The sequence below is a fragment of the Taudactylus pleione genome, unplaced genomic scaffold (genome assembly GCF_031769625.1).
Source record: "Taudactylus pleione unplaced genomic scaffold, aTauple2 ptg000065l, whole genome shotgun sequence".
In the NCBI taxonomy this organism is placed as follows: Eukaryota; Metazoa; Chordata; class Amphibia; order Anura; family Myobatrachidae; genus Taudactylus; species Taudactylus pleione.
In genome coordinates this window covers 3,296,150-3,321,516 of record NW_028284467.1, presented here as the reverse complement: position 1 = coordinate 3,321,516, position 25,367 = coordinate 3,296,150, and the positions used below count along the sequence as shown (strand labels likewise).

General features: G+C 41.3%; 1 protein-coding gene across 1 annotated transcript; it reads right to left on the bottom strand.

Moving 5' to 3' along the window:
- Positions 1 to 731: 731 nt before the first annotated feature.
- On the bottom strand, positions 732 to 20,655 carry GLI1 (GLI family zinc finger 1). Its single transcript, XM_088465891.1, has 11 exons — positions 20,538 to 20,655; positions 19,854 to 19,952; positions 18,863 to 19,058; positions 16,228 to 16,381; positions 14,598 to 14,705; positions 12,597 to 12,737; positions 12,320 to 12,469; positions 11,059 to 11,223; positions 10,277 to 10,537; positions 8,303 to 8,585; positions 732 to 6,358 (listed from the first exon to the last, which is right to left on the bottom strand). The coding sequence occupies exons 1-11, from the start codon at positions 20,641 to 20,643 to the stop codon at positions 3,915 to 3,917; spliced, it is 4,107 nt and encodes a 1,368-aa protein (XP_088322017.1). The 5' UTR covers positions 20,644 to 20,655; the 3' UTR covers positions 732 to 3,914.
- Positions 20,656 to 25,367: the final 4,712 nt, after the last annotated feature.

Genomic DNA, 25,367 nt, shown 5'->3' with positions numbered 1-25,367 from the left:
TTTAGTTTGAAAAATTGGTTCCTGTCTATATAATAGTATAACATGGTACTTGGTCACCACCTAGTGGTTGAGCTACTGAAGTTTTGTATGAGTGATCGTACAAAGAAAGAATCAGGGAATTAAACTCCTATATGGGATGCAGTCAGGAAGCCGACGGTCAAAATGCCGACCGCCGGTTTCCTGGCTGTTCAATCCCGACAGAGGACTAATGATGGGCGTCGAAATCTTGATGCCTATCATTATCCCTACCCCTGACGTCCGGCATACTGAACGAAGGTAAGCTGGGCGGCGGGCGTGGACAGCTGCTGGGGGAGGAGGGTTAGGTTAACTCCCCCTTGGGAGTGTTAGGGTCAGGCTAGGAGAAGTTAGGGTTAGGCACCCCCGGGGGGAGGTTAGGGTTAGGCACCCCCCCAGGAGGTTTAGGTTTAGGCTGCGGGAATGGGAGGGGTTAGGTTTAGGCACTAGGGGGAGGTTAGGGTTAGGCACCCCTAAGGGAGGGTTATGGTTAGGGGGTTTAGGGTTAGTCTTACTTACCTTAATCCCCTGTCGGGATCTTCACTGCTGCCGGTCTTTCGGCGTCGGGATTTGATCTGCCGGACATAGGTCCGGTGGTATTTCACACCGATCCCTCCTATATAATGCTTAAATAATACACCAGTGACAAGGGAGACATTTTTTATTGTCTTATGAAAAAGGCTAGCAAAACGAATTTACAAATATAAAAATACACACTGTACAAATAGGAAAGTGATTTACACGCTTCCCTCAAGCTGTTAAAAAATAAACTTTTTGTTTGTTTTATATTTTTTACATAAAACATTATTTAAACATTTAAATGTAGATCAGAAACAAGAAAGTTATAGCGTTATAGCTCAAGAATCATTCCTATTTTCTACATTATATTTATATATCTTTTTTCTCCTACATACAGTAAAATGAAATATACAGTAATATAAAGGAGAGGTGTGATTTTATTATAAGACATGTTCTTTGGTATTGCTTTAAATATTATTATGTTTTACTTAAGAAATAGTTGGGACAGCCATGGCTACCGTAAATCTCTCCGTTCTTGTATGGAGTTATTTTTCTGGAAGACATTGGGCCTGATTTAGAGGTGGACCCAGAGCAGATGTTTAAGCAGTTGTCCAATGGTTTTTGTACTGTGCATGCGTCCGAGTCACCCTGTGCATGCATCCCCATGGATACCGCCGGGGAAAGCGGAAAGAATTTCGATGCAGAGCGAGGCAATTTCGGTGGGTGTTCTTGGGAGGTTGGTGGTGGAGGTTGTGGGTGGCTCATCATACGCGGGCAAGTTGCTGCCAGCGACTGCAGGTTTTTTTTCAAATTTGCGCTGACAACAGTGGCCATTTGCCAATGAACATTCTAAGCATCCATAAGGCGGCACTAATGTCTTATGGTGCGACCAATGTACCTCCGATGGCGCAACTTTCTACTCAAAGCTGCGAATTAGTGCCACAGCCGGCGGGCGTTTCTATACGAATTCCATTGGCTGCGGCATTAGCATAAGGTAGCAGACACACTGCATAAAAAGATGTAGTTGCGGCTGCATTAACGTGCACATCTAAATCAGGCCCATTATTTGACTAAGTAATCTCTGTACGCCACAATAGAGATGAATTAGGTCACAAGCTTTACACACACTGGAAGCAGCCATTTCTTTGGCATGATCAATATTCAGAATGGACTGGCACTTTTAATGAATTCTTATCTCTTTTGTAAATGTTCTGTCTGAGGGATCATCAGGGTGAGTGGTGCAGGGGGCATGACGGCATGAATCACGTCATTGTGACACTGCCCTTCCTGTACAATGGCGTGATACAAGGTGAATCATATCATCATGTCCTGAGACATTCCACTTCCTCGGGCTGGTGTACTCCCATGGGCGGTGTGGTATGATGTGTCAGCTGTCATAATGTCGACATTGTAGATGTCTACCTATTGACTACACCCAAACCCCCCGCTCCTCCCCCTGGCTAAATGTGCTTATGGATGCAATGTTAGAATGCTTCTATAAAAATAAAGTGGGTGCCCAACGCTGGGTACACACTAGACGATGTGTGTACCCAGCGACGGTATGATATAATGGGCGGTCCGTACACATTGCACAATCTGTTGTACTGCCGCCCGATACACCGTTCCTCCGCTGCATCCAGAAGCATGATGTCAGCCACCGGAGATCGCACGAGAACATCGCAATAATGCGTACACACTGAATGATGTCCAATATATCATCTATTGTGTACCCAGCTTTAGGTAATAAAATAGTGGTGTGGACAAATGTGCTGTAAAGATCAGATTCCATCTGTGGTTTTGTAATGCAGTAAAACGTCTGATTGGTCCTATGGGTTACAGTACACATAGCAATATTATTATTAATTGAGGATAAGTGAGTTATATTTTAACACCAATAGCTTTTGTCCTTTATCCATGTCAAAAATGTTTTGCACATATGGTTTTGCCTTTTATAATTTTTGTTTCAATGTTATCAATGGGAAAGACCATTTCCACTGCTGACTCATGAGATATCATAAACAGGGTATATTTTCATTCCAATTGTCTCAGATGTGAGGGGACTGTCTCAGCCGTTCTGTGATTAACTACCTTTGCCCTGAATCCAGAACAGATGAGAGATGTGTGCAGCTAGCGGTTGCCCCTCAATGCCACACAAAACCAACAACCGGTGTATTTGGCATTGAAGGGGTGATTTTTAGTGGAGGTGGTCGGTGTTGTGAATATACCCCAATGTGTTGAGACTGTATCCCTGTGTAATGTGACCACACCCCTTTTTTGTCTCAGTGTAAAAAGTTGGGAGACATGTATTTCCCTTTAATTAAAGGATCACATAAGACAGGCTTGTGGAGAAGTTTCATCCATAACACACAGTAACACAAACCTTAACAGTAGGAGGTAGAAGTAAAGTTCCCTAATAAGGTGTTTAATTGATCAGAAGGCACATAAGCAGTGACATGTATGGTGTATGCTACAAGCAGTGTCATATTGCGACTGGTAGTATATCATGCAATTAATATTTCATTTTCATATGGTCTCACTATAGCCAAGTTTAAGAACTATTATATTTGTAAAAAGTGGTAACAACAAAGATGTTATGAGTACTTGTCACTGCACTGATGATGGAGGCAGGCAGCCATTTTGACAGCTACAATATTCATAACAATGCAATTTACAATCTCACTCTAGAACCAATGACGTCACTCACTCCCTTTGTGTTACCAATTCCAAGTGAACTGGAAAGCTTTATTCAAATGAATATTAGTTTTGTTCATAGAATGGCGGTCCAAATTGTCTTTAGCTGATTACAGTTCAATAAGGCAACTGGTGAAATTCTACATCTCAATTAACTATAGCTCCCAGTGTGCCCTTGTTTTACTTGATGCATTTTTTGTGTAACCCTTTAGTTTAGTAACAGATGGAGAAACACAATTTACTTTTCCCTGACCAAAATACAAATGATGCTGTGGAACAGTCTGACAACTTTCCAACTTGTTAAAACTAAAACAAAAAGTTTATGATAAGCTAGATAGAAAAGTGTTATGATTTGTGTTTAGTAAATATGCAATCAAAGACTATCTTAAATTGTACAGTCATATTACAACAATGAATGTATAGAGAATGTGCAAATTTTGTCATACTGAAAACGTCCATGACAAAAGGACAACAGACAATTATAGAAATAGATTTACTGGATAAATCAAGTGTACTTTTCTGTGCCAGCAAAACTGAAATCTTGCGTGTTATTTCAGCACACTGTATTATAATGCTCCAGCATTTTTTTAAAAATGAGTCAAGATAATGAGCAAGCGCTGCGCCATTGTGTGATCAGTGTGATCTGGGCAGTTGTCAAAGATGTCCCTTTCACTGAAGTTTTAGAATGCTCAAGAAATAGTGTTGAGGAACTTATTCTCGCCAGCTAAAGAAGACAGCATGGAGTTCAGGTCTGTCACAGCCATGTTTGGAACCATGACTGCAGGATTACGTGGTGTGCCCAAATGTGAGGAAGTTTGAGATGATCCTTGGAGACGACTTGGAGTTAAAGTACCTGGGATCAGTGATGTGGGATCAGGATCATCAATAATGGCAGCAAAATCAATCTGAGTGTTATCCAAATCCAAAGTGTCTAAAGGATTGGATGCTGGACACGAACTACTGTATGGCATTGAGTCTGTCTTCAGTAAACCCAGGTTAGAATTGTACTGTCCATGTTGATGTCCATCGCAACTACTTTGGTGATGGTTTAGTGGTGGGGCAACCTTTTGGGTTCCTGTTTTTCCATGATGCATTTCAACTTGCCCTGAGTAATACATCATGCCAGTGGTGTCATTAGTGTCTGAATGAGGGTGAATGGAAGGCAGGGTGGCCCCTCTCCTAGGACTGGATTCAGCTGAATGGTAGGATGGACTGAGCTGAGGTGGACTGACCATGAATGTGGACTGGCTGGTCATACTTTGTTGCCGCATTGGAGGCTTTCGCCAAAAGGGGGGATGTGGCACCATATCTAATCTGTTACTTTGATTTTCTGGACTTCTAACGGTTTTAGGATGACTTAGTTGGTTTTCATGTGAGTTTGGACTCAGTAAGCTGTTCTCTGTTTGCTTACCCTGGTAATTCATGTATTTAGGGCTCATGTATGCTTGGGCATGAGGTGTGCTCCTGTGTTGGCTCTGGCCTGTGTCAACATCCTCCCTAGCACTGTTCATCATTGTCATATTCTTCGGCTGTTGCTCCCACATTAGTGCTTGTTGGGATTGAACATAATTTCTCACCATCATCTCCTTCACTTGCATCATAGGTGTCTGTGATCTGCGTCCTTGAGGGCTCAGCACGTTGGGGTTAAGGCTGAGATTGTAGCAAGTGCTTTGTTGGCTGTCCTGTTGGCCTTGGTAATCACAGTTTGTATTCAGTGGAGATATGGGTGTAGTGTTTGACTGGTTGAAAGCATGCTGTTGCACTGAATGATGCTTCATATTTTGACATGACATCATGGAGGGCATTGACTGATGAAACTGTTGTTCTGGTTTGATGTGCACCTGACCCAAGTGACTGTACCTTTGGTTATTTACATACATACTCTGCTGCTGACATGAATTACTATTTACAAGGGAAATCGGTTTGTTTGACTCTGATACTGGATTGGAGTATTGACTGTGACATTGATTCCCTAGGGACACATTTGGTTGTATCACCTGATGGTTTGTAGTTTGGCTGTCAGACATTTCCATTGTCCCTGAGCTTACTTCATGCCACTGTACAGGTAAGCCTGAACTACTGGTCATGTGCCTTGTATTATGGAAAGGCTGGTTCTGAGCTGTCATTTGGCATTGGTTGAACTCTGGGTGACTCAAAGCATTACTCTGGTTGGAATGACTGTCAGGATTTATGTGTATATTGCCTGTAAGTCGCATAGAATTAGTATATGCATTTTGGTTTTGAATATCTATCCCATGAAGTTGGTGGTTAAAATTCATCTGGTTATTGGGAGCATTCATTTGAGAGTCTTGATAGCTCATGTATTGCTGCATTTCATTAGTGGCCATAACATTATGTTCCTTATTGTGAGATGATCCATTTGTGCTAGATGTCTCCATGAACACATTCTCACTGATGCTAGGTGGCCGGGGTGAAAAAACATGTAACTGTAGGTTTGCATCAGATCCTCCATAAGGTTGCTGTTGACCAAGAGTATGTCTTCCCATCATTGATGTGTTCATGTTTGACATGCTCTTAAACCGCTGGACTTTGGGTATTGCCTGAGGTTCCCCACCAGGTCTTGCAGGATCACTAGCTCTTCTTATTCCAGCTCCTGGAGCCTGAGCTGGATGAATTATTCCTGTACCATAACTGTGGTATTCATTGTTGCTATGTCTTCTTTGGGTATTAGTAGCTAGTAGTGAAGAGATAGATGACCCACGGTAGTCACTGTTACCAAAAGTCATCCGATTATTTGAACTCATTCTCTCCATATTCGGAAGAGGTGTAGGTGGAGGACCACCAGTAGCTGCAGCATATTTTGCCTTTAGTCTGTATTGCTGAGCTGGAGTTAGGCCCGGAAGGCCAGTGGCATTGGAATGTCTTGAAGTATCTGATGCCATTTGATCATATGTATCAGCCATGTTCCCACCATCAGCTGACTTCTGGTTGGAAAAATATGGGGACACCACTGAAGATCTACGGCTCACTGTATAAGCTGAGCTCATTGTACTTGTTGTGCTGTTACGTCTGTCATTCAGCTTCATATGGTCACTAGAAGATAACTCCATGATGTGATTGTTGTGGGTCATACCAAGTGGACCACACATGCCTTGTAGCTCTCCCTGAGAAGCTGTTAAAATACAATAAATAATAAATAAATGAACAATAAAGATAAGTAATATTAATCTTTGATCAAGCGCCATATAAATAAAGGATAATAATAAAAATAATAATAATAATAATAATAAAGGGTGATGATTGACAATACACACCGCAATGTTTTGACTTATCTTCTAATGGGTGGATATAAATTTATAATATGTTAGATTTTCTGAATTTAACTGGTAAATGTAACCATATCTAAATTTAGTAGATGTTTTATGATTATATTATTAACTAAAAAAACATAATAGTCGAACATATACCATTTTATGTGATCTACATGACAGAAAAAAGAACAATTAACTACTCTGAAGACTTAAAGCACCTGATTTTGAGTCTCACGCAGAAGCGCGCAGAAGCTTCTATTGGCGGTCACCCATCTGTGACATTATACAAATGGCAAATGAACTCCTTCCCTTGTGTACATCCGTGCGGCTGAAATATGCAAGGACTGAGACACCCACCTTTAGCGCCCATGCACGCTATAATACCGATTGGTGCGTCCTTATACGCCACCATTGTTCGCACCATTGAAACTTGCACCAGCTCTATTGCAGGTGCAATTTCTACATCTGACTATGACAGCCTATGCCTGTGGCAGTGCATCCGGGAACGCAGCCTCTTGCACTGACACGCCCATGACGCTCCCATAATATGCCCACTGACCATTGTAGCGTGTCACCACCCAGGAGCGCCAATAGCTATGCCGCCAACTTTGTGATACCGTCTGTTCCGATTGCAGCAGCGTCTCTGTGCATATACTCTGTGTATTGCATGCGTCATAGGAACTTTCAGATTTTCGTGCATGTGCAGTTGCAAATAATTGCTCAACTACATTGCCATTGCATTCAGACTGCGTGGGACTAAGAATCAGGGTGGAGTTTACTATGTCAGCATTAAAAGTTACTCTGATTCACTTTGAGAGATCTGAAAGGTCCCCGAAGTCTCCAAATTGTTTTGTGTTGGTTTTCTTTAAAGGATGGGTACTGGATATCGGAGCTCGGGATCCTGGCGGTCAGAATCCAGCCGCTGTCATCCCAACAGGGTTAGAATACCGACGCTTGTTGGTCAGTATTCTATACCCCCCTCTTCCTACCCTAAACCTCCATTCCCAATGCCTGACCTTAACCTCCCCCCAATGCCTAAATCTAACCTCCCCCTCCCCGCACCCTAAACATAACCCTCTATCCCCTAGTGCCTAAACCTAACCCCTAACTCTAACGCTCACCTAACCTTCGGATTTCCGGCAGTCAGGATGCCGGCGCCGGGACTCTGACAATTGTTGGGATTCCAGGGTCCGGAATTCTGAGCACCGGAATCATGGCGGTCATGATATTGAATGCATCCCTTCGGTACTCTAGCCTTCTGATTCAAAGAGCTGCTGCTGATACTTATTCCAGTGCACTTGTTATTTTTATATACTGGAAAGTGGCTCTCCATGTTTACATCAGATGAGTGTAGGGCCCCATGTGTCCTGGTTTGCTCAGTACAGCTTGCCTTTTTAACAGTAGAAATGTTAACTCACAAAGCTTATGTTCCTTTATATAAGGTACTTGATACTTACAAATTTAAAGTATATGTGAAAAAAATGTTTCCATATTTTTTTACATTACTTGGAGCCAAAAGAAAGGGGTGGAGTGAGTAAAATGAGTATACAATTGCTATTGTTTTTTCCATTTCCATATCATGGAGACTAGTGTATATTCTTACCAGGTGAACAGAGCACCATACGTAAATAGACATGGTAAACTCCACCCAACACCCAAATTTGGTATTTAGGATAATTTCACTACTTCAACATTTGCTAAACAAACAGCAGCACATTCTGCATGAATACCAATGATACTACTGTAATTCTCATTTTATTTTGCAATCCAGTATCTATAATTCCTGCTCTTCTACAGCTGCCTACCTGTGCTGTGGATAGCAGGCAGTTTTACAGATTTTCCAGCAGATGGTGCTTTCCGCATCTGGTTTAGCTTGTCAATCCTGAGGTTCTCCAGCTTCCTTAGGGCTGAAGCTCCTGCAGTACCAATAGACTCCACTGAGGGAATGTCCTCTAAATTGGAGAGGTCCTCAAAGCTCCCGCCTGTGTTGGCATTCATCTCTACTCCACTATCATTGTTATTGGTGCTACCCAATGGAGACCTTTCACTGCTGCAAGATGACTGTCCACCAGGGCTGGGTTGGGACTTCTAAATACAATCAAAAAAAATTATTAATAGTGATAACACTTTAGGGGACTAAAGCATTCACTTATTTTTTTAACTTTAAAGCTTACTTTTTGCTTTAATATTAAATCAATCTTTTTTTATTTTCCTAATGCATCTTAAGCATCAACAATACAGAGAAAAAAAAACATTTTTTTGGCATATGATGCTACAGTGGCGGTTTTAGGGAGGAGTGGGCCCATGTGCAAACTACTAGGTGCAGGACCCCTCCTCTCTGTGGTGCCATAGACTCTGGTATTGTGCCAAAGTATACTGAGCATACTCAAGACTCCGGTAAAATGGCACCCACGCCATGGTCCCAGAGACACCTCTACTGCGTTTGCGCAAATCTCCAGGAAAGTGGCTGGAGATTTGCGATGCTACTGCAGCACAGATGTTAGACTGGCATACACACGAGACGATACCTTTGATCGGCATGAATGATAACTATATCGTTCAATGATATATCGTCCATATCGTTCCGTGTGTATGCAATGAACGACCAATGATGCGCGCTCCCGCTGGACGATAACGATATCTTTGGTCGTCCGGACATGCTGGTCAATTTGGACAATATCGTCAAGAATTGTCTGTTCAGAGATGTGGCAGGATGACTTCACAGAAAGATATCTTTCAGTGTGTACACTAAATGTCGTTTGTCCTGCACTACGCAAAGTTCAAGGGAAATCTTTCACCAATATCGTTTAAACAGCACATCATCCTGCGTGCATGCACCTTTAGTCTTGTAATTTTAGGTGAGTACCATACTGGCACCTTTGTTTCTAAGTGCCCACACCTTTTTTTCATATAAAAATCACTGTGTGATATTGTATGTGTTTTTCACAGATTTTAAACCAAAGTCAATAGGGGGGACTTTATCAAGTGGTGATTTCACCAAGTCAACTCTTTCTTGGCATGCTTTTGAGCAATTTACAAGTTGCTGGATTTATCACCACCAAACTGCCTGAGGGTTAGTGTTAGGCACAGGAGGTTGGTTGGGGTTAGGGTTAAATAAAAAAATTTAAAAAATATGTCGCCCAGTTTTGTGGCAACCATTTTTATGTCGACCATTTGAACCTATCAACCTATTGCATGTCGACCATCTGGTGTCAACCCATTGTCTGTCGACCTTTACATTGTCGATCATCTTCTATCTGCATACCATCCGCTGAGAGAATCGACCTTTGATAATTTACCCTATAGTATTTTTCATGAATGAGTTTTTCTGTTTTTCTTGCAAATTTCCTATTCACTTTATGCATTATATATGGTAATTATAGATGTTTACAAAAAAAAGTCAACTTAAGGCAGTGGCATCACTGGGGTAGGTGTCTCTCAGTGTGCCAAAAACAACCTGTACACGTTGAAGTTGCGTGTAAAGTAGCATGGCCTTCTGTGGAAGGGGCATGGCCTCCTGGCACGCCCCCATTTTCATCATTCTGGGGGTGTGCCCAGTACATGTAGATGCTGGGCTACCCTCAGAGACTCTCCCTGCACTGCAAGCTCCTCAATGATCAGGAGCCGGGCGCTGCACCATAACGTCACAGTGGATGGTGACACTCGGTGCAGTCCACACACCCCTAGTGATGCCACTGACTTAAGTCTCAAAGTACTAGATATGGATTCTCTGCACATTTGTATAAGGTAATGTATGTTATGTGTGTTATATTTCTCACCAGGACCATATCTGGCACAGTCAGTCTTCCTTCCTCCTTCCGAGCCTGAGAAGAGCTTGCCTCCAGGTCCTGCTGGATATCACTCTTTATTCCTTGATGCCCAGTACCCTCATGTGTTGGATGGTTCCGAGGCAGCCCGTCTCCACGGTGTTTCTTTGTGATGTGTGCCTCAGGGCCATGAACTGTCTTCACGTGCTTTCTGAGAGAGCTGGGATCTGTGTACCTCTTGGTGCAGCCTGGGATCTTGCACACATAAGGTTTCTAAAATAAATGTAAGTGTAAGTGTTATTACACAGAGTATATCTCACAATTCAATAAGTGCAGGGATAATACCATGACATATTTATTTTTATATAAACAGGGTTTTTTTGTTTCTTAATAATGCCTTGCTTGAGTTTATCCTGTGTTTCACAGAGAATATTTAATTATTCACAATACTCTGCCCCAATGGGCTTGCTATCCATATTCGCTAACTTTGCCAAAAGCTATTTAACCATTCATGTATGTCTTTGGAGTGAGGGAGGAAACTGGATGTCCCAGAGGAAACCCCCATAAACAAGGCAAGAACATACAAACTCTGCACAAATAGGACTTAAAATGGAATTTTACCTGTCACCTCTTTACTGTGAGACAATAACTGTGCCACCATGCTGCCCAATCAAATACCAAAACACAGTTAGTTAAAATATTACCTGTTTGTTCCATGAATAGTGTATTAATTGGTCTCATTGTTATACTGATTTAACCCTCTGACCATCACCATTAGTCAAATTCCTTCATACCTCATTGGAGTGCGTGCGATTCTGGTGCTTGGCCCGGTCTGAGGCATTAGAAAAAGCTTTATTACAGCCTTCATGTTCACACACATATGGCTTTTCTCCGGTGTGGGACCGCAGGTGAGTTTTGAGGTTCTCAAGGCGGGAGTAGGCTTTGTTACAACCCTCAAACTTAGAAAAAATAAAGAGCACAGATACATGATGAATGCATTTTGTTAGTAAGAAGCACAGGCCTAAGTGATGTTGAATTATCATATATCGGGGTAGATGTACTAAGCCTTGGGGAGAGATAAAGTGGAGAGAGATAAAGTACCAACCAATCAGCTCCTAACTGTCATTTTTCAAACACAGCCTGTAAACTGATAGTTAGGAGCTGATTGGTGTGTACTTTATCTCTCTCCACTTTATCTCTCTCCAAGGCTTAGTACATTTCCTCCACCATGCTATGTGATTCTTCTTCACTGTCTTATTGATCTTAATTTCTATCGACTAGTAGGAAATGCTTTATTTACCAGTGTAGTACTATATATAATAACTGACTTTTACTGGCATGCGTCCAATACATTATTTGGATTGCTGAGTGGTGGAAAGCTCTGATTGAAAATGAAAATATTAAACCAAAATTGGGTAATGTGGTTTAAAGCTAGTAAGCAACATGATACCAAATACCAGTCTATATGTTTCAGTGTTCTTGAAACCAAAGTTATTGTTCTAAAGTTCTACAAGGACTAGAGACCAAGATGTCTGTCTTAAAGGGCCTATCCATTAGCAGATAAATTTGAATGATGAACGATATATCATTCAGTCGTTCAATTTATCTGTCATGGATAGGCCTGAACGATGACAGATGTGCACTCCCGGGCCGACCAATTATGTCTTTCGTCTCTCCAACATGTTGGTCAGGTAGCGCTTATCGCTGACAGATATTAGAAATATCTGTCAGTTTATAAGCGGTAAACGACAACCGATATTTTTAATAGAAAAAATCCACTCCCTGAATGATGTCATGCAATATCGTTCGTCATTTGCAAAAATCTGTCATGTACATGACAGATATCTGTCACCACAGCCCCAGGAGTTTTCAAGGGATAAATCTTTTCTCTTTCATCGTAGAGAAAGATCTGCTAAAGGATAGGCCCCTTTACAGTAGCTGTCATTGCGGTTGTCAGTAATATAACACACATTGATACTGAAAGGCAGCTCAGAGTGTAATTTGCACTGATAAGCTAGATAATGGTGAAAATGAAGTTATAATATAACAACTCACTGTGCACTTGTGAGGCTTCTCTCCAGTATGTCTTCTCATATGGACAACAAGCATGTACTGAGCTTTGAATGGCCTGAGCTCCCGGGAGCAGTCCTGCCAGTGACACACAAACTCTTTCTTTTCCCCGTGAATGTGCTCATTGTTTATGTGCTGTGATGAGAGTAATTACATTGACAATGCATTAGTGAATGTTTTTTCTTATAGGTATATTTGAAAAAAAAAACAGTATAGCAGTCAAAAAGCAAGTATAAGGAAATGTGTGCCTACTGTATCTTACATGCACGAGTTGCTCCTGGGTATCAAACTCTTTAGTACAGCTTTCCCAGTGACAATTAGTCTCATACACGATTTCTGGTTCATGCTTCCCATCTTCTTTCTCTAAGTCATCACGTCCATCGAGCAACCCAAGTAATGGATCCTAAGTCATCACAAGTTAAAGACTAGATTTAGGAAAGCCGACTTTTCAATCACAACTTGCACAATGTACTTGTCTCATGCCATCATGTGCTTATCTTATACTCTCTGTAGCTCCGCACAGAAGAGGAAGTATAGTACTCATGGTACTCCCTATTTCTGGTTGAAGGGGAAATATACCTACAGTAATTAATGGCACAGTGTTTTTCCGTGTTACTTGTATGTAAACACTCTCCTGCTTACTAAATTAAATATACCCATGCTAGGAAGTCAAACTTGGGCACCTGATATGCTCCTTTCATGAGACATATAGGGAACCTTGGAAGAGAATACATTAATATTATTATTATCTTCTATTTATATGGCACCACACGGGTTCCACAGCACCTAACAAAGTACATTAACAATTGAGCAGATCAAGAGAACAGTGGAACAGCGGTCAAAACACTCAAATAAGTAGTATGGTGGCAGAAGTCAAAGGTTAGTTTCTGTAAGTAATAGTAAGGGAAGAAAAGCATGTGGGGAAGAGGGTCCTGCTTGTGAGAGCTTACATTCTAAAGGGTAGGGGCAGGCAGACAGGGGTGACACATATGGGGTAGATAGTGAGCATGGGAAAGAGTATATTCCAAAACACTCTTATTTCTCTTTCACGCCAAAGTACTGTAGGGTTTCAAGTGATAGAAGTGTAACAGTCGTAAGAACAGTATGTATCCTTTCTGGAGCTAAGATCAGAGTACCTTCTACTAGTCACAGTTTAGTAGAAGGAAGATGTGCTGTAGGAACAGTCAAAGGTGGTGATTCAATTAGTAACTCGGCCAGGAAGTGTCATCCTAGCTAAATGTCACATAGCAGCCAGCAACATCGCCAGCTTAACCTCGTACAGATTGAGGTACGCATATAGAATAACAATGTTTAGCTTTCTTATTTGGCTGGTTGTGTTTTAAATGGGTCACCAGTCCCTGCAGCTTGGTACTGACATGTCTGTTAGAATAAGATCTATATTGGCTCATTCCATGAAATCAGTAACAAACAAAACGTAATAAAACACTTTTGTCTTGTTTTGGTATCAAATTAGAGTTCATTTTCATAGTGTTAAGATTAGCTATGATAATTTCATATTTATGTCCATCATTTTTGTCACTTGTTAAGTGCCATTATTTTCACTATGGCGTCCCCTCATTATGCTCCGACCCGATACAAATCTGTGTCCAGCCTGAAATGGTTGCCTTGATAGATACTATACATTAGTTATTATTCTATCTTTATACTTCATATTGTACATGATAAAACAATATATATATATATATATATATATATATATAAAATCCAATACTCATGCGCTCTTTTTAACTAGTTATCTAACTTGTGTCAGCTGTATTCCTAGGTGCTTTGCAACAGGTGTGCTTGGAAACTGTCTCACATTTAAATGCAAAGTTGCTGTGAGCTTTAAACCTTGATAGCATACCCTGAGTTTAACACTAATGTGATGGCTATGTCCATGTTAGAATTCTTAGCAATAGAGTAGGGACTTGCAGTAAAGTGGGGTCCCGTGACGAGGGCTGCAAGCTTAAATGCATTGATCAATTCATGAACCAAAATCCCACTGTTTATTATGTTTATTATTATTATTGTTAGTTATTATGGTGAGTGCAGAGCCCCTGTGATTTATATATATATATGATGTATTTGGAAAAAATGCAGTAGAACTTTACGTTGTAGTCATGTTTAGTAGTCAGGTTACATTAGTGGCTGTTGTGGTCTAGGTTGCTATGTGCCTGAATGCATACTCACAGCGACAACAGGATATTGCATTGCAATGCAGAGAATCATGTAATAAGACTTCTCATGGCCCATGCCATCTTACCTGTGTCCCAGCAGAAGCAGGGCTTGATATATCCCCCTCCGATCCATCTTCCAGTCGTTTGCTGTTGATAGCATCTAGCCCTGAACTGGACAGTGGCTCTGACTTCATCTGTATTAAAGAACAAGATTTGCAGATAATTGCACCACAATAAAAAAAAGAACCACTTTCTGATATTTTGAATAAAACAAAAATTGTGCCATATTTGAAGTTAAAAAGACACAGAATTTATAATTAGAGATGAGCGGTTTGATTGCACAGTACTTTGTTACGCTTGGATCTGAAAAACAGCATCTTGTTCGCTTTTCGGCTCTCAGGTGTTTTGGATAGACAATAAGATAAATCTGAACCCAGCCGCTCATCTCTATTTATAATACAGTGTGGGTAACTAGTGTCGCACTTGCCCACCAGGATATCAGGGAGGTCCCTGGTATACCCTACTGCCTGAAAGTTCTGCCAATAAGTGGGAGGGGCCCAAACTGTGCACTGCTCCCTGCACCCTTAAAACTGATTGAAACAAAGTCCCAATCTTATTAGGTGATGTCTGCGATGCTGTCAACAGAGAGAAGTCGGAGAGCACAGAGGTAAAGAATGTAATAGGTAATCAATCAAAAGTATGAACAACTCCTCAATAAATTTGTATACAATTCTGGTCTGTAGTTGTGCCGGTTGGCTCCAGGCCATATTCTTTGTGAAAAAAACGCAAGATCCATCCATCTAAATGGATGTGTGTGTGAGTAATACCAGTATTGGCAGGGTGGATGAGTAATACCAGTATTGGCAGGGTGGATGAGTAATACCAGTATTGGCAGGGTGGATGAGTAATACCAGTATTGGCAAGGTGGATGAGTAATACAGTATAGGCAGGGTGGATGAGTAATATCAGTATTGGAAGGGTGGAGGAGTAATACCAGTATTGGCAGGGTGGATAAGTAATACCAGTATTGGAAGGGTGGAGGAGTAATACCAGTATTTGCAGGGTGGATGAGTAATACCAGTATTGGCAGGGTGGATGAGTAATACCAGTATTAGCAGGGTGGAGGAGAAATACCAGTATAGGCAGGGTGGATAAGTAATACCAGTATTGGACGATCCATGAGTAATACCAGCATTGGCAGGGTGGAGGAGTAATACCAGTATTGGCAGGGTGGATGAGTAATACCAGTATTTGCAGGGTGGATGAATAACACCACTATTGGCAGGGTGCATGAGTAATACCAGTATTTGCAGGGTGGATGAATAACACCACTATTGGCAGGGTGGATGAGTAATACCAGTATTGGCAGGGTCCATGAGTAATACCAGTTTTGGAAGGTCCATGAGTAATACCAGTATTGGCAGGGTGGATACCATTTTTGCAGTAATAATTCTAATTTTCATAAATATAGCCTATGAGCTTTTTTTCCTCAAATTAAAACTTTGTGAAACTTAAATAACAGATATATGGTTTCGGCAACACTTGCTAATGTGATGCAATTAAAATGTATTTAAGATACTCAACTGAAAGATTGTGTAGCTGAGCTTATAATTAATATATTCTTATTTACATTAAGCTGATGAGTGCAGTTTGATCCGCTAGACTGTGCAGTGAAGGTCTAGGCGGATATGGCCACACCAATCAAAAGTCACCTACCTGGCAGTGCTTTAAAGATGTGCGAGATTGCAGGATGCCCACTCCTCTGTTGCACAAGGGCTCATGTGAATTGTAAGACATCAGAGTGTTCAATCCATAGGATGCCCCCTGTGGTCTCTGATGATTAAGGCAATTCTGATACCCAAGTGAAGGACTGCAAGTAAAGACAATCTGTTATACAACCTGAAGAAATCTTGGAGTATTATTCTGTATATCTGAAAGCTTTACTAACAATTATAAAAATATTTAGTAATGTGCCCCTTCACCTAGTTGGAGCCCTGGGGGCTGCTCCATTAATTTTTTCCTAAAGCCACTTTGATTCTCTTAGAGTCCTAAACAAAGCCTGGGGAAGGGTGCGAGCGGAAGGATCACAAGATGAAATTGAGAGATTGAGGCTTGTGATTCGTCTCACACACATCTTCTGTCACCACTTTAAAGTAGGGATGTGCGCCGGACCATTTTTGCCGGATTTGGATTTGGTTCTAATTCGTCGTCCAGCTTTGGATTTGGATTTGGATTTGCCAAACTGCGGTGACTGGCTTTGGATTTGGATTTGGATTTTTTTACAAAAATTGACAAAAAAAGCTAAAATAATATAAATTGGTCTTTTTTTTCTTCCTAGAGTATTATTACCCTCAATAACATTAATTTCCAGTCAATTTAGACCTTATAACAGCTCATAATATTGTTTTCAACATTATTGGCCAAAGGTTGCAGTGAGCTGACTGGTTCCTAAGCGATAGAGCAGCGGCACAACGACACAGACACCACAGTATAAAGCACATCTATGACACATTGCCACACAGCAGTGGCAGAAATGAAAAGTAGTGCACCCACCCAGTGGGGTACGGCCAGCAGAGTCACAGTACTTGTTTACATAGTGGGCTACGGCCCAAGGAGTCACAGTGCACAATCTTATTCACATTACACCGCACGTAGGGCCTGATTCACATTACACCATAAAGTAGTGTCTCTTATTTATGTTACGACACACAGTAGTGCCCCTTTTGCACAATGCCCACAGTAGTGACCCTTTTACACAATGCCCACAGTAGTGCCCCTTTTACACAATGCCCACAGTAGCGGTGTTCTTTACACAATGCCCCCAGCAGTGGTGCCCCCTATGCAGTCCCCTTAGTAGTAGGGTCCCCTATGCAGTGCCCCCAGTAGAATGCCCCCCAGTAGAATGCCCCCCATTAGCAGGCCCCCCCAGTAGTATGCCCCCCATTAGCATGCCACCCAGTAGTATGCCCCCCTTTAGCAGGCCCCCCCAGTAGTATGCCCCCCATTAGCAGCCCCCCCAGTAGTATGGCCCCCCAGTAGTATGGCCCCCCCAGTAGTATGCCCCCCCCAGTAGTATGGCCCCCCCAGTAGTAGGCTGCCCCCAGTAGCAGGCCCCCCTCAGTAGTAGGCTGCCCCAGTAGTAGCCCCCCCTGTGGTATGGCCCCCCCCTGTAGTATGGCCCCCCCAGTAGTAGTAAGCCCCCCCAGTAGTATGGCCCCCCCAGTAGCAGGCCCCTCAGTAGTATGGCCCCCACAGTAGCAGACCCCCCCAGTAGCAAACCCCCCCCAGTAGTATAGCCCCCCCCAGTAGCAGGCCCCTCAGTAGTATGGACGCCCAGCGCCCAGTAGCAGACCCCCCCCAGTAGTATAGCCCCCCCCACAGTAGCAGGCCCCTCAATAGTATGGACCCCCAGTAGCAGACCCCCCCAGTAGTATAGCCCCCCCAGTAGCAGACCCCCCCAGTAGTATAGCCCCCCCCAGTAGCGCCCCCGGATCTTTGACAAGTAAAAAATAATAAATAATAAAACTTACCTGATTCCCCGCTCCCGCGCCGTCCGCTCTGCTGTCACACGCTGCGGAGGGAGCCGGAAGACGGAGCTCATGTGTGAGCTCCAGCCGGCTCCCTCCGTACAGCAGCCAATGAGAGTCTGTGTGACTCTCATTGGCTGCTGTGACAAACACACAGCTGCCGCTGGCGGCTGTGTGTCTGTGTCTGTGTAGGGCAGAGCGCACTGCGCTCTGCCCTACACGCGAGGAGACCTGATGTCGGATTCTCTAGTGAGAATCCGACATCAGGAGGCCGCCGTTCGGCCCCGAACGGGGATCCGAGTCAGGCGGTGAACACCTGAACAGGGTTCGGGTGGACTCGGATCCCCAATGTTCGGGGCGGTTCGGATTCCACAGAATCCGAACCGCTCATCTCTACTTTAAAGTGGCAAACAAAATAGATTAGTATACAGATCTGGAAGTGCCCTGGAAAAAAATGGCAGCCCAGGGAACTAAGGGGAGTATGATCTTATTAAAATCTTTTACCTAATGGTACTGCAGCTTTAATATAACAATGGAGATATTTAAGCAGAGATAAATAACACATTCTGAGAAGAGTGTTGCTATTACCTACAAGCTAGTGAGTACCTCTTGTTTTATATGTTATTAGTGTATGAGCAGTTATATGGACATAACAGTGTCATTGGTCATTTTATAGATTGTGTTCTCTGTAATGCACTAATATTCTTCATAGGAAAATAAAACATAGTGTCTACAGTAACAAATATGTTTTACATAAATAAATAAATATATTACATTATTATTATTATTATTATTATTATTATTATTATTATTATTATATATACCTGATAGTTCCTATAGACAAATGGCCATAGGAGCCATTGGCTGAGGAACACCTGGAGTTGATGAATGCTACTAGGGAGTTAGGGGATGTACGGATCATGGTCTGCAGGTCAATACTTGCATCTGATAATGGGGAAATAGACATTGCTCTCTTTTTGCTCAGCTTCACTGAATTTCGAGGGGTGGAGAAACGAGATCCTGGTTTGAGAAAAATATAAATGTGAATGGATGATACAAGACATACTAATAACATCTTTACCAAAATTGAGTCGCTGACACCACAGTCAATTTATTAAATGACAAAGGGCAAAATGTACCAGTGATTTCAATTTGATTGCAATCTTTTGCCCTGATAATTGCGGTCTAATCTGGCATTTGTATCCATCGGTATGCATCATCTAAATCATGCCAGGACATCTCTCCGATAAACAGCTGTCCTCATGATGTAGTTACTCCAAGGCTTCTTACCTGGTAGTTGTAATGCACATGCATAGCCATGGGGAAGCTTATGTGCAGGCAGCGTCTAATGGGGATAGATCTGGGGGATCTCTCTCTGGGAAAATTTGCGAAATGTAGCCCACAGGCGTCAATAGTTAATGGCATTTAATGCTTGATACAGTCAGCCAGATCGCAGCCCCATAGAAACCCATGGGGACTGCTCTACTGAGGGACTGCAAAAGATATCTCATATGCAGTCCCTGATAGTACATATGGTCGATTCTAAAGTGATGCAGAAAACCTCAGAATACTACATTTTCAGGATGTTTTACAGCAAAATTACTTTAATACATCTTGCCCTAAGTCAGCCTTTTTTTTTCTTCATTTCACCAGTACTGATGGTGGTAAGTATTGTCCAAAATTATTTAATTTAAAAAGAATGTAAAGTCTAACACATTAATATTTCTTCTATCAGCTTATCCATATTTCAGAAGTTACTGTACCTCTGTTTCCTCTTTATATTATGTCACAATATAACTGTATGAAAACACTCACCATCTGGGCCAGCCATGTGCTCATTAGTTTGTGCCAGCGCAAAGCCATGGTGACTGGTCATGAGGTTGTTCTGATGGCAGTAGGTCATCTCGTTCATGCCTGGAAGCCATTATAACATAATGAGGGATGCACAACACACGTACAAATTTGACACACTGAAATCACACAATACAGTACCTACAGCTCAGGACAATTTGTTTTGAACATATTCTAAACAATAATTTTACAAGTAATACATATGGGGGAAATTTATTAAACCTCCTGAAGAGGACAGGTGGAGGTGTTGTGCATAACAACCAATCAAATTATAGCTAGCATTTATCTACTACATTTTATCAAATGATAGCCAGAATCTGATTTATTGCTTTGGGCAACACTTCAACTTGTCCTCTTTAATAGGGTTGATAAATCTCCCCCAGAATTTACTGTTTTATTCATGTCTAAACTTCATATTCCAACTTGGTTACAAAGAGATGAATCAGCTGCTAAATAGAATAAGAAAGTGTTAGGGAGTTCTTTGAACCTTATACAGATTATCAGACAATGGAAGTCTCTCAGTGTCTATTTACAGAATCGTCTCTTGGCTGGATGCTGACAGATCTCTGTTGGGAAGTGAGAAGACCTTAGTGTGACCTTTTGCTTAATAATCTTCACCTAATATGCTCGATATGACCAGACACTGACCTTCAGCCATGACATTAGGGGATCTCATGTAGCAATGTTCCACATAGTTGTTCATAGGAGGATTCATGGAATTGAACATAGCGGGCGGGCATTGACGAGATGCCATTTTGTGGATAGTCTTCAGTTAATGGCACATCTGACTATTTCTGCAAAAGTGCAAGAAAACATATAACCATATGTACAATACACAAAAATATATCCTATATATAATATATATATATATACACACAACTGTTACACATATGAAATACTATATACCAGTTAATTGCTCGCAATATAAATGAAGTATCATCAAATTAGAAATAATATATCAATTTCAGATTAAAAAGAATTGATATATGCAACTTTTTTTATACAAACATTTTTAGGTTTATATGTGTTTATGATGCTGTTTTTTCTTCAGCATGATCAGTTCAGTTCAGTTCATGCAATTGTCCTTTAATGTGTTATAATCGTATATACACTACTGCATAGTTACTGGCAATTAGGTTCCTGAAATCCTGTTATCATTTACCTCTGCAAATGGTTATAAGAGCTATGGCAGAGACTAATACTGATTGATCACTGATGGAGCGGGAGGTACAAAAGGGGAAAATGCAGTAAAAGCCCGGAAAATGCAGTTTTCAGGGGTTTTACCGCATACCCCATATGTACTAAGCACTGGTATGCGATGCATTCCGGTGCTTCATCCCGATGTGTAACGCTATCTTCATGTGGTGTTACCCAATAGAAGCCTATGAGCTTCTTTTCAGGACGCCTCTCCTGAGAAGGGGAAAGGTATAGATCCCTTTCAGTATTTGTACCTGGAAGTGACATGCAGTGAGGATGGAAGTGCGGTCCCATGCCCATAAAGGCCACCAGAAGAAGAAATTTTTCTCCTTGCACAGACTCGCTTCACTCGCCGCACTTCGGGCAAGGTGGCTCGCTTCACTTGTCACAGATTTATGTTCCCCCTCTATGTCCACGTGGATAGTAGGGAATGACGTTGGCCCGTAACTGATGATGTCAGGGTACAATTACTTAAGGAGATCTATCCACTTCTCCTGAGAGGGTTCCAACCGGATTCCTCCCAACACCTCCCATTGCCGGCGTCCTTCTGCGCTTGCCCAGAAGTCCCTCTCTCCGGAGCCATCACAAAGGACAGCTCTTATCGGGAGAGCTGTCCTTTGTGATATTCTAGGTACATACCCCGGCAATCAACCATGGTATGTACACGTAGTGAGGCGGGGAGTACAGTATCACGGATGCGATGCTTAGTACCAACCATGACCAGTAACACTCTTACCCATTATTGGTTTGCAGTAAGTGGTAAGCCTGGCAGACATTACTGACATTAATAGACTTGTATAACTTTTATATTTCAATCATACCATGAGATCTGACACCAACTTTGCCATGAAATCAGTGCTACCTTTATCTATAATGATTTAAAAACTTTTATGAGTCTCTCAATTTTTTACTTGTTTGTTAATGTAAGTTTCTCATGAAATATTTAATTTCTAGCATACAATTGCCATTCATTTGTCAATTATCCCAACATATCTAATTTCAGGAATTTCTGTGACTTCAATATTGGTATACTAGCATGTTACATTCTGATCTTATTAAGTACATTTAAACAATATGAATATTTGTATCCATCTTTAAAGTCCTATTTAAATATACTAAGCGATATGTCATGTAGGACCTCAACTCAGAATTATCAATAATTTCACTGTTTTGCTTATAGTAAAATTAATAAAATGTATGTTGCTGCTATCTGTATATCTATCTATCTATCTATCTCTTATATATACAGTATACATCAGTCTCATGTACCTAATTCTTTACCTCTGTATGTATATCACTGTCAACTACAAACTAGTCAATGAAATATGTAAGTACAACAGTAGGTGGTGCTATAATTGTAGGACTATGCAGTGAAAGCATCTAATGAAACATCTGTAACAAGACTGAATGACTGTCCACAATTTGAAACGTAGGTGGTCATTGTAAAATCAGAAAGCAGTTAAGATCATTCACTTAAATTACATCTTCTAAGTAAGAGTTGATCATCATATAAATAAAACAAATACAACTATTTCAATACAAAACCATCTGAACGTGGTTCCTGCAGACATACAGTACATGATGAGATATAGGTCCCGTCACTGTAGTATACAGTATAGTAATATATTAGAAGTATCACTGCTACACCTCAGTGTAAAAGAATGCCAATGCTTTTTTGTCTCCATAGTGTGTACTAAGGGCATAAGCTAGTAAGATTGAAAATTCTGAAACCTATTTGATGCACAGCCTACACCTTTGCATTTGTCATTTTCACCCAACTATTTATATGTTTAAGGGGCTTATGTATCAAAGCTTGATGTGAGATAAACTTGTGAGATATATATCACCAACCAATCAGCTTCTAACTTACATTTTGCAGGCTGTGTTTAAGAAATGATAGTTTGGAGCTGATTGGTTGGTGATATATAGTTCACAATTTTATCTCACATCAAGCTTTGATACATATGCCCCATATCCTATAACAATACATATCCCCCTAAATGTTTCTACGTGAGGCTGAATTGTCTGACTTATTGTGAGAACCTCTGCATCCATATGCACAGTGACTGTCAGATAGTAACATGAGAGGGCCTCGGCTGGCTCAAAGTACGTCAGCCAAATAATACAGTGAAATTAAACAGGCTGTCTGAGAACTGTGGAATGTACTTTCCCTGCATTTTTATTGGGTGCTGTAAGCTGTTAAAAGCAAGTAAAGCAATTTAGGCTTGGTTATTATATTATAGTCATTGGAAACACCAGGTTTACAAAGCTTAGAATAAATGATTCTTATCACTTTATTCCATAGGTGTAGCTGAAATGCATTTGACAGCTAGATTAACCCTCCTTGGCACACACATCATTCTGGGGAAGATTGTTGTATTTAGAGGAACTATCTGCCCAGGTCAAGGGAGGTCAAACAGAGACATTTATGTTGCAGGGTTGAGTTGTTCAACAGCTGACAAGCTTTATAATGAGGATCAGGTCAGCTGACACTCCTGCAAAGCTCCTCCCACAACTTGGGTGGTATAAGGGAAGACTGAGAGAAGCCAGGCATCCAGTCAGCCAGCATAACAATGGACAAGCTGCATTCAGCAGCTCCCAGAAGGGAGCTCTCATTTCCTGACAAGCTGGAATAGAAGAGCTAGATGATGTTATTCTTTTCCACTAGTCCTACATCTCCTGACGTTAGTCCATCTAACATACCGTTTCTTTTTATAGCACCCATTTCACCTAGTCACTATGCTCTGCTCCTTGCTTTCTAGTTATTGTAATTCATGTTAAATTGAGCTCAGATTAGAAAATCATGGGAAAATGGTTGCGCAGAAAAACTGAGCAAATGGGCCTTTGATTTATTAAAGCGGCATGTTAAAATATCTAGCAAAGGACAACTGTCTTTATAATGCTTTTATTGCAAGTGATACTGACCTATTATAAAAGTTGTGCTATAAGCCCCTCCTACTTTCCAGTCACAGGCAGGGGACATTCCTGGGTCCTCCCTATTATAAGTACTGTGCTATACTGCTAATTATTTCTCAAACCAGTTTCATACATATCGCCTGTACAGTAAACATCATCCCAAGTATAGGGAAATGCTCCTAAATAAAGTGCTCTGATTATTTTACTCTTCTTACTCTTCTAGATTATATGCTATATAAAATAAAGTGTAGTCCAAACTGTATATTCACAGGTTCAAAGGAAGAGCTCACATTGATCTAGATATTTTACTGAATTATTTTTTTACTTCCATTTCCTAAAATACAATCTTTAAAAAAAACAGTTATTATTGTCATGGAATTATTATTATTATTATTATTATTATTATTATTATTATTATTATTATTATTATTATTATTATTATAATAATATAACTATAGTAGACAATAAAAAAAACCTTAAAAGAAGATTTGCTTCAGTTTCAATTTTTTTTATTACAGTAGCTTTGGCATAAAAATGTAAATGAAATTCATAAAATACAACAATAAAGCATGAAAAAAAAAATTATAATAAGATAAAACAACGTTTCACCTTTTTATACTTTTTTGTCAATGCTACTGAAAAAACAAAAACAAAATGACACCACTAACTGGAACAGAGAATCATTAACACCTAGTACACAGGACATATGCACAGGAGGTGTGTACACACAAAGCATTTCAGAAACCACATGGGAGATCATTGATCGAACAGGTATAACCAGGGCCGTAGCTAGGGTGGTGCGGTTGGTGACACCGCACAGAGCGGAACAGCGCTGAGGGCGGCACACCGGCCGCCCACCACCTCATTTATCTGTTAGTGCTGGACAGCCGCTGCTGCGCGGCCACGGCGCCCAGCACTGTTTGATTACAGAGAGCCGAAGCCTTCCCCCTCCTTTTTACAAAGCGTGACTCACCTGAGTCTCCGCCCCCCGAGTCCTGGGAACCTATTGGGACGCGGGAGACATCATTACGTGACGTCTCCCTGCCAAAGGCTCCCAGAGTTCATGGAGGAGCTGCATGCTGCTGTGTGGTCGGGCGGGCCATGCTGCCAGGGAGAGTGCGGCGCTGTGTGGGGAGTCGGACACTGGATGACAGGACTTGCCAGGTGAGGTCCGGTCCAGTGTTTTAGAGACGTCCGGGTGGTATCCAAGAGCAGTGGCCATAAGCCTGCCCCTGCTATTGCCACTCCTAGTGAGTGAGTCACTATCTGTAATCAGATTAAAAAAAAAATATATATATATATATGTAATGGCTTTTTGTGAAATATATTTAATAAGAATTTTATAATAATGATTAACAGAACAAC

What these genes read in the sequence shown, in the direction of transcription:
- GLI1 (XM_088465891.1), bottom strand. Translation starts at nt 20,643, where the DNA reads ATGGCATCTCGTCAATGCCCGCCCGCTATGTTCAATTCCATGAATCCT. An exon ending in CCCTAATGTCATGGCTGAAG is followed by an intron (nt 19,953 to 20,537) that starts GTCAGTGTCTGG and finishes AATGGCTTCCAG; the next exon opens with GCATGAACGAGATGACCTAC. An exon ending in AGAAGCCTCACAAGTGCACA is followed by an intron (nt 11,224 to 12,319) that starts GTGAGTTGTTAT and finishes ATTTTTTCTAAG; the next exon opens with TTTGAGGGTTGTAACAAAGC.